The following is a 14,619-nucleotide window of genomic DNA, read 5'->3' on the forward strand; positions in this document are numbered from 1 at the left end:
ACGAGGACCCCTTCCCCGCCCCACCAAAGCTTCGTGGTTGCCTTCGCACCGCATCCACGACCGCAGCTGACGTGAGCCCTTGGGCTGAGAGTGGAGCTTTCCCCTTGGGTTGTTTTTTTTTCTCCCATAAAAATATTTATTTTAGCCTAAATATTTATTTTTAGCTCCAGAAGTAACTGAAGTCTCGAGGCCCATCTTACTCCCTCGGCTCTATCGCGATTTCACCGCTCCGCCATACTTTTGAAGGTTAGAAAAGCTTTCCCTTCCCTTCCCCAAGCTGGCTGCGCCCCAGGAACAATCATACATCGCCCCCCAAGGCCTTCTTAAATATTGTAAAGAAGCAAAACCCCTTTGCCACCGGCCCCAATCTTGGATCCATGGAGATTTTCCCAGCTGCTGAGTTTGACTCGCAGGAGCCGAGGTTTGGGAGACGCGGCTGCCCTTCCCGGCTTTATTAATGCAAAGGGATGAGCCGCTGCCGTCCCATGGCGTGAAACGAGGGGAGGAAAGGGGAAATAAAGAGGAAAAGCCGGAGGGGTTGTGGCGTTGCTGTCGTGGTGATGGTGACGTTAACCGGTGGGGTCGGGTGGTGCCGAGAGTGGCTCTGCAAGGGGTGGGAGAGCCTCTGGTGACACCAGGTGGGTGCTGGGTCACCGGGGCAGGTGGCTCAGCCCTCGGCTCGCCGCATAGGTGCTGTTACCTGCTGCTGTGCCGGGCCAGCCCCATCTCCCGGTGCTGGTGCTGCTCCATCCTCCCTGCTTGCGGCTGTTTCGGCATCTTCCGGTGTGCCCGTAGGCTCCTGGGTGCCGGGACTGGCCCTGGGTGGGTGGGGGGACACACGCGGGGGTCTCACCGGTGCTGGGGTGCAGCAGCGATGGGGCAAGGGCGTTTGGGCACTCACGTGTGGAAGAGCAGGTCGTGCAGCCCTGGGGACAGACAGACGGACGTGAGGTGTGGGCGTCTGGGGTCCTGCCGTGGCCCCGACCCTGGCGCTCACGTGGGAGGGCGTCCCGGTGGCAGGCAACGCAGCGCAGGGCCAGGAACGACGCCGCGGTGGCCACCAGCATCCCTGCCACCGCCGCCCCCATCACCGCTGGGTAGGCCTCGAAGGGAGGCTCAGCTGGAAGAGAGTGGCTGCTGTTAGCCCGTTCCCCCCCACCCATGGGTGATGAGGGTAACGGGGCACCCGTGTGCGAGCTGCGCAGAGGGAGAGGAAGGAGCGTGGCAGGCAGCAGCCACCCCCGCCCAGGAAGGCGGAGGGAGGTGGGAGCCTGCGCCTGTTCACTCTGGAACCTACTGACGGTGGCTCACACTCAGGTCCTCAGCTCCACCAGGATGCAAACGTCGCCCTTCTCCGCTCGCACCCTGCTCTGCCCACATGGAGCAGCGTCCCCCGCCCACTTCACCTGGCGTCTGCACCTCGGAGGGGTGCCCGGCCGTCCGGTGGTTGACGGCCAGGACGCGGAAAGCGTAGACCACGGCTGGGTCGAGCCCCCCCAGGCGCCGGTCGCGGGAGTGGGGCTCGATGTCGCCGGCGGCTGTTTCCCAGGGGCCGGGCACCCGCCGAGGGGGTTTCTTGGCTTGGCGCCGCTGTACCACGAAGCCGGTGAGGTTGCCGGCGCCCTGCGTCCGCCACTCCAGCCGCACCTCGGTGCGCGCCCGCGTGTACCGCAGCTTGCTGATGGTGACGTTGGGGGGGGCCGGGTAGCCTGCGGCAAGACGGTGCCCGGCAAGAGGGGGCTGAGCCCCCACCCCAGGGACCCCCCCACCCCTCCCAGGACTCACGGTCCACGCAGAGGCGGACAGGGAGGCTGGCGGTGCCCACGGCGTTGGCTGCGGCGCAGCGGTAGATCCCGCCGTCCGCTGGCCACTCGGCATCCCGGATGGTGAGGCTGACCCACGCTTCTCCCCGCTCCAACCGGTATTTGGCTGACCCCGGCGTCACCTCCCGCTCCTTGGGGTCGTACCAAGCCACGGTGGCACCGAGATTGGCGCTGCCGCCGCCACGTCGCCGGCACGCCAACCGCGCCTCGCCGCCCTCCAGCACCGCCACCTCGCTCCTCTCCGCCTCCAGCTCGGGGACCTCTGCGCGGCGAGAAGCGGGGGGACAGAGCCGGCAGGGACGTGCAACCCCACCGTGGCGCGGCGGCGCGGTGAGGGCACCTGGGGACGCAACCGGCTTACCCAGCCGGAGGCGGCACTCGGCGCCGGCGGCCCGTAGCGGGTGGGCGGCCGTGCAGACGAAATCCCGGCCCCGCAAGCTGCCGTCGGCGCTCAGCACCAGGACGGTGGCGGAGGGCGCGGGGTCACCCAACGCCTGGCCCCTGCCGTCCCGCCAGCGCAGGGTGACCGGCGGCGTCCCCCCCTCCCACCGGCACCGCAGCATCACGTACTCGTCACCCTTGGTGGCCGCCGCCGCACAGGAGGGGCCGCCGGCCGGGACCCCTGCGGGATGGAGAGACGTCAGGGCGGGGTACCGCGATGCTGTGCCGAAGTGTCCCCAAAAACAAGACACCCCCCCCTCAGGGCACGGGGGGGCTTTGCACCCCGGCTGTGCCATGGGGACCCCCATTTTGGAGCGAGCTGGGGTTACTGGAGGTCCCGGCCAAGGCAGCGTCACCTTGGGGCGCCCGTCCCATGGTGTGGCCGTGGCACGGGGGTCACCGCAGCTCTGCTGTGCCGGGGGAGGGGGTCAGGAAGGGATTTTGGGGGGGCCAGGGGGGAACGACACCCCTCCGCACTCACACAGGGTGGTCCCGCACGCAGCCCCCTGCGGCAGCGCTGGGTGGGAGGCCAGGCAGGAGAAGGAGCTGCCGTTCCTGGTGGCTGCCCCTGGCTGGATGCTGGTGGCCATGGAAAAACTCGTCCCCATCACCCCCTCTTCCTCCTCCTCCTCCTTGGGGCCCACCCAGCGCAGCCGTGCCGGGGGGAAGCCCCCCAGCCAGCGGCACCGCAGGGCCACGTCCCGCAGGTCACCGGTGGCCAAGGCAGAGCAGCTGGGGCTCCCGGCTGGTGGATCTGCAGGAGACCATCAGTGCTGGGCTCGGGTGGGGGGCCCCCACCCCGCTTTTACCCACCCAAATTACCCCTCGCACCCACGTCCTCACCGGGGAACCGCGTCGGTCCATCTCGCGCCGGGAGGGGGGGACCCACCGGGCCATTCCCCCTCCCGCCGCCGCAGGGTTACTTACAGTAGACGGTGAGGACGATGGTGGCCTGGGTGCGGGTTTGGAGGTGGGTGTTTTCGGCCAGGCAAGTATAGGTGCCCGCCTGGGCGCGGGCGATGGCGGCGATGACGTAGGTCTGGCCGGTGTGGACCTGGGAACCGTTGTGGAGCCAGACGTAGCGGCTGGGGGGGTTGGAGGGAGCCAGGCAGCTCAGCACCACGTCCTCCCGCTCGCCCGCCGAGAAGCCCCCCTGTTGGGGGGTGAAGGGCTCCACGCTGATGGCGGCTCGTCGGGGCCGTCTGCGGTGACATGGGGACCCTCAGCCACCGGGACGTCCCCGCAGAGGGGGAACGCGGCCCTCCCCGGGGCACCCTCCCACGGGTGGGAAACCAGGCTGTGAAGCCTCCTTAGAAAGGGTGCACCACGGTGGTTGTGAACACGCCCGTGGTGTATGGTGGCCGTGGATGTACCGTGGTGGGTATGGAGGCACCGTGGTGGGCTTGGTGGCCACGGATGTGCCATGGTGGATGGCAGCCATAGGCACACCATGCTGGCCTGGTGGCCATGGAGATACCACGGCAAGGTGCATAGCGGCCATGGACACACCTTGGTGGCATGGCGCATGGTGGCTGTGGAGGTGGCGTGGTGTATGGTGGCCGTGGACACACCATAGCAGCATGGTGCTTGGTGGCCATGGATGGACCGTGGTGGGCATGGTGGGCATGGAGTCACCGTGGTGGGCATGATGCTTAGTGGCCACGGATGTGCCATGGTGGATGGCAGACATAGGCACACCGTGCTGGCCTGGTGGCCACGGAGATACCACGGCAAGGTGCATAGCGGCCATGGACACACCTTGGTGGCATGGCGCATGGTGGCTGTGGAGGTGGCGTGGTGTATGGTGGCCGTGGACACACCATAGCGGCATGGTGCTTGGTGGCCATGGATGGACCGTGGTGGCATGGTGGCCATGGAGGCACCGTGGTGGGCATGGAGGCACCGTGGTGGGCATGGGGCTTGGTGGCCACGGATGTGCCATGGTGGATGGCGGCCATAGGCACACCATGCTGGCCTGATGGCCATGGAGATACCACGGCAAGGTGCATAGCGGCCATGGACGCACCTTGGTGGCATTGTGCATGGTGGCTGTGCAGGTGGCGTGGTGTATGGTGGCCGTGGACACAGCGTGGTGTGTGGTGGCCATGGACACACCATAGCGGCATGGTGCTTGGTGGCCATGGATGTGCCATGGTGCATGGTGGCCATAGGCACACCATGCTGGCATGGTGGCTACGGAGGTGGCATGGTGGCCATGGAGGTACCATGGTAGCAAGGTGCATGTTGGCCATGGACACACCTTGGGGGCATGGCACATGGTGGCCATGGACATGTCATGGTGGCCATGGAGGCATCATGGTGGCAGCACACTTGTTGGCCACGGATGTACCATGGTGGCCATGGAGGCATCACGGTGGCATGGTGCATGGTAGCCATGGCCATGCCATGGTGGCCATGGAGGCATCAGGTGGCAGCACGCTTGTTGGCCACGGACGTACCATGGTGGCCATGGAGGCATCACGGTGGCATGGTGCATGGTGGCCATGGCCATGCCATGGTGGCCATGGAGGCATCACGGTGGCAGCATGCTTGTTGGCCATGGCCATACCATAGAGGCATCGTGGTGGTGGGGGGTACATGGTGGCCACAGAGGCATCACGGTGCATGGCAGCCATGGATGTACCACGGTAACTATGGACATACCACGGTAGCTATGGACGTACCATGGCGGCAGGGTGCTTGGTGGCCATGGACATACCTTGGTGGCCATGGACATACCATGGTGGCCATGGTGGCATCTCCAGCCCTGGGGATGCCCCCCCCCCAGCTGGTGCCCGAGGTCCCCACCTTGGGGCAGCCCCCCCCCACCCCCGGGAAGGTGGGGCTGAGCCCCGGGGCACTCACAGACGACGTCCAGGTAGACGGGCTCGCTGGTGCGGTTGTTGACCTCGTTGCGCACGGTGCAGGCGTACCAGCCGGCGTGGCTGCGGTTGGCGGGCGTCAGGCGCAGCTCTGCTCCGGAGCCCCCCAGCCCCGCGGGGGATGCCGGGGGACCCCCCCGGGGTTGCCGGTGCTGCCAGGAGAAGCTCAGCGGCTCCGTCCCCTCCCGCACGGCGCACGTCAGGGCCACCGCCGCCCCCTCCGCCGCCGCCGCCGCCGTCGGCCGCACGAAGGGCTTGGAGACGGGCACTGGGGGCACCGAGCCGTGAGCGGCCCCCGAAGCTGCCGGCCCCTTGCCCCGGTCCTGCCGGGAGCCCCCAGATCCCTCCTGGGGCTGAGCTCTCCAGCCCAGATGATTTAGTGGCTAGTGAGGTGCTATAGCAGCTAGCGGGATGGCTAGTGAGAACATCTACGGGCTAGTGAGGGGGTGTCCTGGCTGTGGGCACGGGGACGAGTGAGAGTGGCCACGTACGGGCTAATGAGACCAGTTATGGGCTAGTGGGATGCTGGGTTGGCCAGAGCAAGGAGATGGGGATGGCTGGTGAGATGCTCGGTTGGCTAGTGGGGTGCTATGTTGGCTAGTAGGGTGCTGGATTGGCTAGTGGGGTGCTACATTGGCTGGAGGCAGGGGAGTTCATTGGCTAGTGGTGTGCTATGCTGGCTAGTGGGGTGCTTTGCTGGCTAGTGGGGTGCTACATTGGCTAGTGGGGCACTATGTTGGCTAGTGGGGCTCTACACTGGCTAGTGGGGCACTATGTTGGCTAGTGGGGCTCTACACTGGCTAGTGGGGCACTACATTGGCTAGCTGGGCTCTACGTTGGCTAGTGGGGCTCTACGCTGGCTAGTGGGGCTCTACGTTGACTAGCGGGACTCTACGTTGACTAGCGGACTCTATGTATGTTGGCTAGTGGGGCTACGTTGACTAGCGGGACTCTACGTTGACTAGCGGGACTCTATGTATGTTGGCTAGTGGGGCACTACCTCGGCTAGTGGGGCGCTATGCTGGCTAGTGGCACGCTTCATTGACTGGTGGGGCCCTTCAGTGGCTAGTGGGGCGCTATGCTGGCTAGTGGCACGCTTCATTGACTGGTGGGGCCCTTCAGTGGCTAGTGGGACGCTATGCTGGCTAGTGGCACGCTTCATTGACTGGTGGGGCCCTTCAGTGGCTAGTGGGCCACTACCTTGGCTCGTGGGCTCTACCCTGGCTAGCGGCATGCTTCGTTGACTAGCGGGGCCCTTCGTTGGCTGGTAGGTTGCTTCGTTGGCCAGCAGCATGCTACGCCGGCCAGCGGCAGACTACGTTGGCTAGTGGGCGAGGGGATCCTTCACCGCAAGCCGGGTGGAACACGACGGTGGCCAGTCCGTGGCTAGCGGGGCAACCCCCCCCCAGGGAGGCCAGCGGCCGGCGGCTTACCCAGGACGCGCAGGAGGACGGCGGCGTAGCCGACGCGGAGCCGCCCTCGCTCCGGGAAGAGCCCCTGGCAGAGGAAGCGGCCCTGGGCGGCCGCCCGCAGCTCCCGCAGCTCCAGCGTCCCGTTGCGCAAGATCACCCGGCCCAGCTTCCCCGCGCCGGGGGCCACCGCCACTTCCCGACCCGAGCCCACCGCCACGGCCCGCGGCGGCCCCGAACCCCCAGCCGTCGCCGCGAAACTCCAGAAGACCACCGCCGGCGGTGCCGACGTCGCCGGCCCGCAGTTCAGCTCCACCGCCCGGCCCCGTACCCCCGTCACCGTCCGCTCCTCGTAAGCCGCCTCGCCGGCCGCCAGCGGCTGACCTGGCCGAGAGGTGCGGCGAGTCGGTCAGGTCTCTGCTTAGCCAAACCCGCCCCCCTGCCCCTTGCCCCGGTGAAAATTTGGCAGGGGTGGTCAGGTCTCTCTGCTCACCCCCCGCCAGCGCCGGCAGCAAGCAGAGGATCCAGGGTCCCCTCCAAGGCGGTGATGCCCGGCCGCCCTCCATGGCGCCATAGCCGGCACCGAACCCTGCGACGGGATGCCGAAGCAAGGCTGCGCTCTCCGCCCCGACTTCCTCTCCGGTTACCCCTGGGTAATTAAGCCCGGCCCTGATTAACCGTTAATTATTTATAAGCCTACCCGCGCGCGGGGCAGGGAGGAGGGAACGGAACGCGCCGCCGCTGCCCGCCTCGGCCCCTGCAATCTCAGGGCTGAGGACGGGCGCGCTCGGCGCAGGAGTGCCAGCATCGCCTCCTTCCCTCCCTGCAACGGGGGAAATTTATTCCGGAGCGTTACCCCTACCCCCTCCCAAATTTTTTGGCTAAAAGAAGGGAAAATAAGCTGGTTCTCCCGACGGAAAACGCGGGGTTCAGGAGCCGGGGGAAGCCGGGCGCTCGGCAGCCGGCGGGGTTTGATATTTCATCTGGCGTTCACCATCAAACATTCATGGGGGGGGGCAGCGGCGGCGGCGATGCTGTAACGCAATGCCGGGGGAACGGGGGGGGCGGCCGGAGCACCCCAGCGGGAGGATTTTGGGGTGCAGATGGCTGGGGGGACACACACAGGAGCCCGCTGCATCCCATCCCCAAAGCCGGTACCCCAGCGAGGAAGGGCCTCGAGCTCAGGAGGCGGCGGGACGCAGCTCGGCAGCTGAAATTCCCCTCAAAATAGGGCATTTGTACAAAATTAACCCCAAATCTTGTCTGGGGTTTGTGGGTTTTTTTTATCGTGGGCCGGCGTCTTTCCCGGGAAGGACGCTCGCACTCCGGCCCTGGGGGTACGGATACCAGCGCGGGGATACGGGAGCTTCGTCAGGGCAGGGGGGAGCGGCTCGGGGGGAAATAATAATATAAAGATTCCCAAATATAACGATTTTCTGGCCCAGGGGTGCGGGGATGAGGCCTAATAAAAATCCTTCGGGAGGTAAAGCCGATAAATTTCTGGAATTAAGCCGATAAATTCCAAGGGGCTGTGGCAGAGGAGGAGCACCGCCACCCCAGGGCTTATAAATAATGGCATTTTATTACGAGATGAGCTTGGCGGTAGCGGAGGGATGAAGCCTTGGGGGACAAACATCCCCCGCGGGGCTGCGGCCAGGCAGCTCACGGAGATCCAACCGCTCTCCCCCCGCCACCGTCGCGACCCCAAACGCTGGGGTTTGGGGTCCCGATGGGATTCGGGGCGGCAGCGGCGGATTCATGCTGCCATCTAGCGATACTGGGTTCATTCTTTCCTTTTTTTTTAATAAACTCGCTCCTTTCTCCTGTTTTTTTTGTTTTTTTTTTTTCTTATTAAAGTTTTCTCCGAGATTTTGCTGGCAAGAAACGCCGCCCGCTGCTGCGGCCCGGAGAGGAGCGGCAGATTTTTGGGCCGGTTACCGGATTTTACCTGTTTTCTGACTGTTCCGACCCATTTTTGAGGAGCGTTACCCCGTGTTAAGCCCCTCGGGGGATTCCTCAAGCCGCGCAAACTCACGGCTACGCAAACCTCGGAGATATAACCAGGAACAAAACCAAGGACAATAACTGCCGGGTCCGAGGGTTCCCCCCCCGGCTCCCCGCCGCCTTCTCCGAAAACGTCACAACAAAACCAAACAGCTTTAGGAAGTTGTAAGAGAACTGGGAGATTTCCCGCCCCCCCCCTCCCCGCCCGTAACTTTTCCTTCCGTTTGGAACCAAAACTCGGATCTAGGGGAACAAATCCCCACCGCTCACTCAGTTTTCAAGCTTCTCGAGCTCGTCCATGTCGTCCGGGTCCAGCTGCTTGATCTTGGTCTCTGTAGGAAGCAGGGGAAAAAAAAAAAAGAATAAAAATTAAAAATTATCAGCGCTTGGCACGACCAAGGTGAAAACCAAACCCAGGCAACCCCACGAGCCGGCGGTTTGCACTGCCTGCATGCACCCGCGCGGGCTGGAAAGCTCCCCGAAAGCGCTCGGTGTGGTATTTCCAGCGCGCGGCCTTCAAGCGATAGTCAAAGAAACTCGGAGGAAGCGCAAGACGAAAGGCAGCGGCCAAGCCGGGGCCGCCGAGAAAGCGAGAGGCGGCCCAAAGCGAAGAGCAGGGAGTCGGGTTTGGTTTTCGGCTGCGCTCTCTGCTCCCACCTCCGAAGCGACACGGGACGGGGGAAGGTTGGTGATCCTCGTCGGGCAGCCCCGGCCCTCGAAATCGCAGCGTTCAAAAAAAAAAAAAAAAAAAAAAAAGCGAAAAGTCGGGTCGGCGGGAGTTCATCCGCTCGGATTTTCATCCCTTGGAAATCCCGACGCTGGGTTCCTTCGGGTAATTCTGGCGGTGGCTGCGGTCGGACTCGTTCGCCTCGCGGTTATTCGAGCTGCTCGTCGCGGTTGTCTGACGCTTCTGCTGCTCGGGGGTAAAAAAAAAAAAAACAAAAAACCAAAAACAAAACCAAAAAAAGTCTTCGCCAGACGATCCGGCTGGCGTCTTCTCTGTGAGGTGTCTGCCGCGGGCTCGTTTGGTGTTTAAATTTAAAAGGAGAAGCTGCCAAGACAGTTCAGCAGCTCTTGAGGACGAAGCTGAGGAAGGGAGGTGGGTTTTCTGCACGCCGAAACGTTTCGATAACCTCCTTTTCCCTAAAAAAAATCACCGGGAAAACAGGCACCGGGATTTGAAAAGCCACCGGTGCGGCCGCAGCACCTCGCAAATCCCGCGGAAATCCTCTTGACGTTTACGAGCGACAATCGATTTGCACACAGGAGAGACCCGCGCGATTTCAGCTGCCGGCTTCTCTCCCATCAGCCAGGGCTGAGCTAAGCCGGGGCACCGGCTCTCCCGGGACAGGGATTTGCAGGGTAAAGGCAGATAAAATGCCCGAAGGAGGGGGAAAAATAAAAAAAAGACGAGGTGCTGAGGCATTTGTAACATCCCTTGCGAGTCACGCGCAACCTCCTAGGCTGCTTCTCTGAAAATTTGGCTGCTAGGGGAGAAAAAAAAACCCCAAAACCCCAACCCTAAAAGGGTGAGGGGGCTGAAAGGAAAGCCGGATCTGTCGCCGGTAGCGAGCAGGCTGAGCCGCGGGGAGAAGAGCAACCCACCAAGGTCCATTTGCGGACGGGAAACGAGCCGGAGAGGGATCACCGGTCCCAAAACGACCACCCGGAGAGGCGGATACACGCGGATACTCACGGAAATGTTCCTCGATCATCTGCACCAGCCCCACGTTCTGGCTTTCCACCATGCTGAAGGCGACGCCTTTCTTCCCGAAGCGTCCCGTCCGCCCGATGCGGTGGAGGTAGGTCTCGAAATCGGGCTCGCTCTTCTGATCGGTGGGGAGGCTGAAGTTCACCACGACGGTGACCTGCTGCACGTCGATCCCTGAAGGAGAGAGAAAGGAGCTGCGGAAAGGGATCACCTCGCCCCGCAGGTCGGGGAAGATCCGTTGCTCGAGCCCACGGTGCCACCAGAAGAACCGGAGGCCCCGAAAAGCGTTTCACGCCACAGGCAAGGCGAAGGGCTTCGGGTTTTCCGGGGTTACCTCTGGCGCAGACGTTGGTGGCGATGAGGACCTTCTCTTTCCCGTCGCGAAAGCGCTGGATGACGTCGGCCCGCTGGGCTACCGTCAGCTCCGCCGTCAGGATGGCTACCTGGTGCCCGTCCTGGCTCATCTCCACCGACAGCCAGTCGGCGCTCCTCCGAGTCTGGACGCGCGGGGAGAGGGAGGCTTGAGGTTTCGCAGCCGCTCCGCTGTCGCTCCCCAGCCAACCCTTTCACCGATATTTTCCTCGCCCTGCCCCGTTCCCGAGTCCCCCGCTCCTTTCGAGGGAGCTCCCGGCGCTTTTGAAACGCCTCAAAATAAGGCAAAACCGATGCAAAAACCTGGCAGAAGATCATAGCCTGGCCGATGGTGATGCTGCCGTAGATGTTGCAGAGGGCTCTGTATTTTTCCTCCCGGCTCCTGCAGACGAAGAAGTACTGCCTGATGTTGCTCAGGGTGAGCTCTTCCTCGCGCAGCTTTATCACGATGGGGTTGGAGACTATTTGCACGGCGAACGCCCGCACGGTTTCCTTGAAGGTGGCGGAGAAGAGCAGCATCTGGCAGCCCTTGGGTAAAGCCCTGGAGCGGAGAAAAAAGGACTCGTCAGCCCCCGGAGAGGAGCCTGGTGCCCAGATGTACCCATGAGAAGCAAAAAAAATAAAAAAAAAAGCTAATTTAAGCTGATTTTGTGTCGCCTTCAACAAAAAGGGAACCCAATCCAAGGGCTGTAAGGGCTCAAAGGAAAGATAAGCGAGATAAAAGTCTTCCTGTGCGTCTCACGGACGCGGTTTTACAGAAAGCCGGATCCCCGGACTAAGGTCAAGAGCCTGCTGTCGTGCAAAAGCCGATTCCCACCGCAGCAAGCCCCTTCCACATCTCTTTCGCTGCCGATTCAGCTCGTCTGGCAACCGATTCCCTCGAAGCCGAGCAAAGAGCGGGGGGAAAAAAAAACCCCAGGGAAGCGGGACGCCAGGCGTCAGGAATACTCGCCTCTGAATGCGAATGCTTTGATAGGAGAGGCCCTGAGTGTCGATCATGATGTCGGCTTCATCCAGCACGAACATGTTGATCTTCTTCACGTCTACGACTCTCCGTTTGAAACACCAGTCCAGCATCGTGCCCGGCGTCCCGATGACGATCTGCTCCTTCAGCGTGGTGCCCTGCGGAACTGCGAGAGGGGGAATTGCATCCCAGCGCCTCCAAAGACGACGCGTTTCTGCTGCTCGAGCGCGTTTTTATCCCCTCGCTTCCTCTCAGGTTCCGGCCTTTGAGGGTGGGGGGTCATCGCAAAGCGGAGCTTGGGATGAAAACCACAAGCAGGGCTGACGCTTCCCGACAGCCTTGGGGGCAAGGTGGAAACCAGCCCCACGTGGGAAGGAGGGAGTCTGGAAGCAGCCAGCGATCGTGAAAAAGACTCCTGAGCAGGAGAGGGGAATATAGACGCTGTTTTATCGGCCTCCACGGAGGTCTGTGTGGCTCCTGGTAGCTCAAGGCTCTAAGAGAGGATCCCTATACTCACTTAACGCTCCCGTTACAGCGCCGGTAGCTCTGCTCGGCGGGACCGGACTCACCTCGGTTTCCCCGGACAGCGTACGTCACCTTGATGTCAGCGCAAAACTGCCCGATGGTCTCGATCACGCGCCCGATCTGCAGGGCCAGCTCGTAGGTGGGAGCCAAGCAGAGGCACTTGGGGGGGGGGGGGGGAGATAAGAGAGCCGTCAGACGAGAAACGCCTCGATTAAAAGCCAAGGGCGCTGCCGGGATGGGATGCACGGGGCAGACGACAAGGTATTTCGAAGGGACAGAAAGAAGAGCCCAGGAAAAGCCCACACCGCTAAGCTCCCTCAAAAGCGCAGGGGGATCGGGCGGTCGGCCACATTTGGAGGTTAGGGAGCTGGGAACGCAGCACAGCTCGAGGGACGTAGGCAGAAAGAAGTCGCTGGAGCTACTTTTGAGGGGGAAATTCATCTCCTGAAGCACGGTGCCGTTCGTTTCTGCGCCCAGCTTTAAAGCGACGGCTTAAATCACCCCGTACGCTTGAGACGGGAGACTTCAGATCGCAGTAACCAGCTCGCAAAGCTGATTCCACGCGCAGGGAGGCGACTGGGGCTCGCGGGGGCGTTTAAGCCACCAGAAAACCAGCAGTTGCTTTTCAAACTTTCAATTCCAGGATACCTAAAGCCTGGCTAAATCCGCTGCTAGCAAATATAAGTACCTCCCTTTGGCGGGCACCACGCTTTCTGTCCTACCTGCTGCTGCGATGGTACCTGGGGGTTTATCGTCCCCCTCCAGCGGATAAAATCATACGGGGACGGGGACAAAAAAACGGAGCTCTGCCCCCAGGCAGCGTCTCAGGGGCTTGGGCAAACCCCTCCTGCATCAGCTTTCCCTTTCCTGCGTTACCTGCGGGTATTTCTCGGCGGCATTAACTCTGCTCAGCATCGCCAAGACAAAAGCTGCCGTTTTCCCTGTCCCTGACTGGCTCTGGGCAATCAGATTTTGGGGCCTGCAAGGCAAAGGCTGCTTAGCGGAACGCAAGGGTTGGACATTCCCGGATCGGCATCCCGACGCCGGGGATGCCTGGAGGGAGCCGGGGCTCACCAGCCTGGCGTTATTACTCACGGATAGGCCAGCATGATCGGCAGAGCCGTCTCCTGGATTTTGGATGGTCTGTTGAAGCCCATGATGTAAATCCCCTGCAAGAGCTCTTTCTTCCTGTGAAAAAAAAACCCCAAAAAACTCAAAGCATCAAAAAGGGCTCGAACGCCGGCGGCTCTCGTGCTTTGCCGGGCCAGTGGCCGCCGGCGACTCACAGGGGCAGCTCTTCGAAGGTTTTGACGGAGAAGAGCGGGGAGCTGGGGTCCTGCTGCAGGATCTCCACGTGGTGGCTGGATTCCACGAGGGACGTGCGGATCAGCTTGTTCAGCAGCGAGGCTTCCGCCGAGTCCACTGGAAAAGGCGGAAACTCGTTAAAAAAAAAGAAAAAAGACTTTTTATGAGAAGTCGCTGCTCTTTCTGTCCCCTTCCCGCAAATACAGGGGTCTCCGGCCATCCCCTCTCCGAGGGACCCCGGACACCGCTCAGATCTGTACGTAATTAGTAAGGAATGAGTGTGGCCTGCCACAGAAACCCCTCAGCGCCCAACTGCCCCGCTCCCTGCCTCAGTTTCCCCCGCCAGCTTCAAGGGAAGGCCCCGGGGGCCGCACACCGAGGCGCAGGGACCCACCTCTCCTCTCCTCCTCCTCCTCCTCCTCATCGCCGCGGCCTCCTGAGGGAGGAAAAACGGGAGTCGGGGGGGGGGGGGGCGGTTGAGGCCGAGGCCCGGGCCGGGGGCCCTCCCTGAGGGCGGAGGCCGAGGCCTCCCCTTACCCCGGCGGCGCACGAAGGGGTCCCGGCGGCGCGGCGGGGGGAAGAGCCCGGGAGCTGCGGGAGGTGGGGAAGGAGGGGGGGAGAAGGGGACCGTTACGGGGCGGGGGGGCCGCGGGGAGGGAGCGGGGCAAGGCCCCGGGGAGCGGGGGGAAAGGCCCGGCCCGGTCCCGGTCCCCACCCGCCCGCCGCTATCCCCCGCCGCAGCCATGGCGCCTGGGCATGAATATTCATGAGGGACGGCAGCCCGCGCGGCGCCCCCTAGCGGGCGGGCGGACTCGACCGCGGTTCCCGGAGGTAGTACCGGACGGGGCAGGTGACTTCCGGGGCACCGGCACCGGCACCGGCCCCGCAGCGGCTCCGGCCCCGGCAGCGACCCGCAGGTAGGGCCCGGCCCGGCCCGCTGCCCGCGCCTTGGGCTGCTGGGGGGGGGGGCAGCCAGCCCGTAGGGTGGGTAGGGGGCGGGGGTGTCCCGGCGCTGTCCCCATAGGGTTTTGGGGGGGTCCTGTGGGGTGGGGTGGGGGCTGCAGGGTGTTGGGGACAGGGGACCCCGTAGGGTGGGGAGGGTCCCCTGTAGGGTGCCAGCAGTGGCCCCCATAGGGTTTTGGGGGGGGGGGGTGTCCCTGGGTGCTGGAGGAGCAGGGAGCCC

General features: G+C 63.2%; 2 protein-coding genes across 2 annotated transcripts; both read right to left on the reverse strand.

The window, feature by feature from the left end:
• Positions 1 to 667: 667 nt before the first annotated feature.
• VSIG10L2 (V-set and immunoglobulin domain containing 10 like 2) lies at positions 668 to 7,291 on the reverse strand. Its single transcript, XM_050910860.1, is given in 12 exon segments — positions 668 to 818; positions 902 to 926; positions 998 to 1,120; positions 1,407 to 1,709; positions 1,786 to 2,085; positions 2,185 to 2,445; positions 2,746 to 3,018; positions 3,192 to 3,449; positions 3,452 to 3,466; positions 5,130 to 5,414; positions 6,580 to 6,939; positions 7,049 to 7,291. Coding segments are annotated over 12 exon segments (2,427 nt in total). The 5' UTR covers positions 7,122 to 7,291.
• A 1,474-nt stretch (positions 7,292 to 8,765) lies between these two features.
• On the reverse strand, positions 8,766 to 14,088 carry DDX25 (DEAD-box helicase 25). The gene is made up of 11 exons (XM_050910878.1): positions 13,974 to 14,088; positions 13,831 to 13,872; positions 13,418 to 13,553; positions 13,227 to 13,319; positions 13,008 to 13,110; positions 12,176 to 12,290; positions 11,595 to 11,772; positions 10,946 to 11,183; positions 10,605 to 10,767; positions 10,256 to 10,444; positions 8,766 to 8,891 (listed from the first exon to the last, which is right to left on the reverse strand). Exons 4-11 carry the CDS (start codon positions 13,286 to 13,288, stop codon positions 8,830 to 8,832), a joined length of 1,110 nt encoding a protein of 369 aa, XP_050766835.1. The 5' UTR covers positions 13,289 to 13,319; positions 13,418 to 13,553; positions 13,831 to 13,872; positions 13,974 to 14,088; the 3' UTR covers positions 8,766 to 8,829.
• Between the last annotated feature and the right edge of the window lie 531 nt (positions 14,089 to 14,619).

This window comes from Gymnogyps californianus, chromosome 25 (assembly GCF_018139145.2).
Source record: "Gymnogyps californianus isolate 813 chromosome 25, ASM1813914v2, whole genome shotgun sequence".
NCBI classification, from domain to species: domain Eukaryota; kingdom Metazoa; phylum Chordata; class Aves; order Accipitriformes; family Cathartidae; genus Gymnogyps; species Gymnogyps californianus.

What these genes read in the sequence shown, in the direction of transcription:
- DDX25 (XM_050910878.1), bottom strand. Translation starts at nt 13,288, where the DNA reads ATGGGCTTCAACAGACCATCCAAAATCCAGGAGACGGCTCTGCCGATC. An exon ending in CGCTGTCCGGGGAAACCGAG is followed by an intron (nt 11,773 to 12,175) that starts GTGAGTCCGGTC and finishes CCCCTCTCGCAG; the next exon opens with TTCCGCAGGGCACCACGCTG. An exon ending in CACCAACGTCTGCGCCAGAG is followed by an intron (nt 10,445 to 10,604) that starts GTAACCCCGGAA and finishes TCTCTCCTTCAG; the next exon opens with GGATCGACGTGCAGCAGGTC.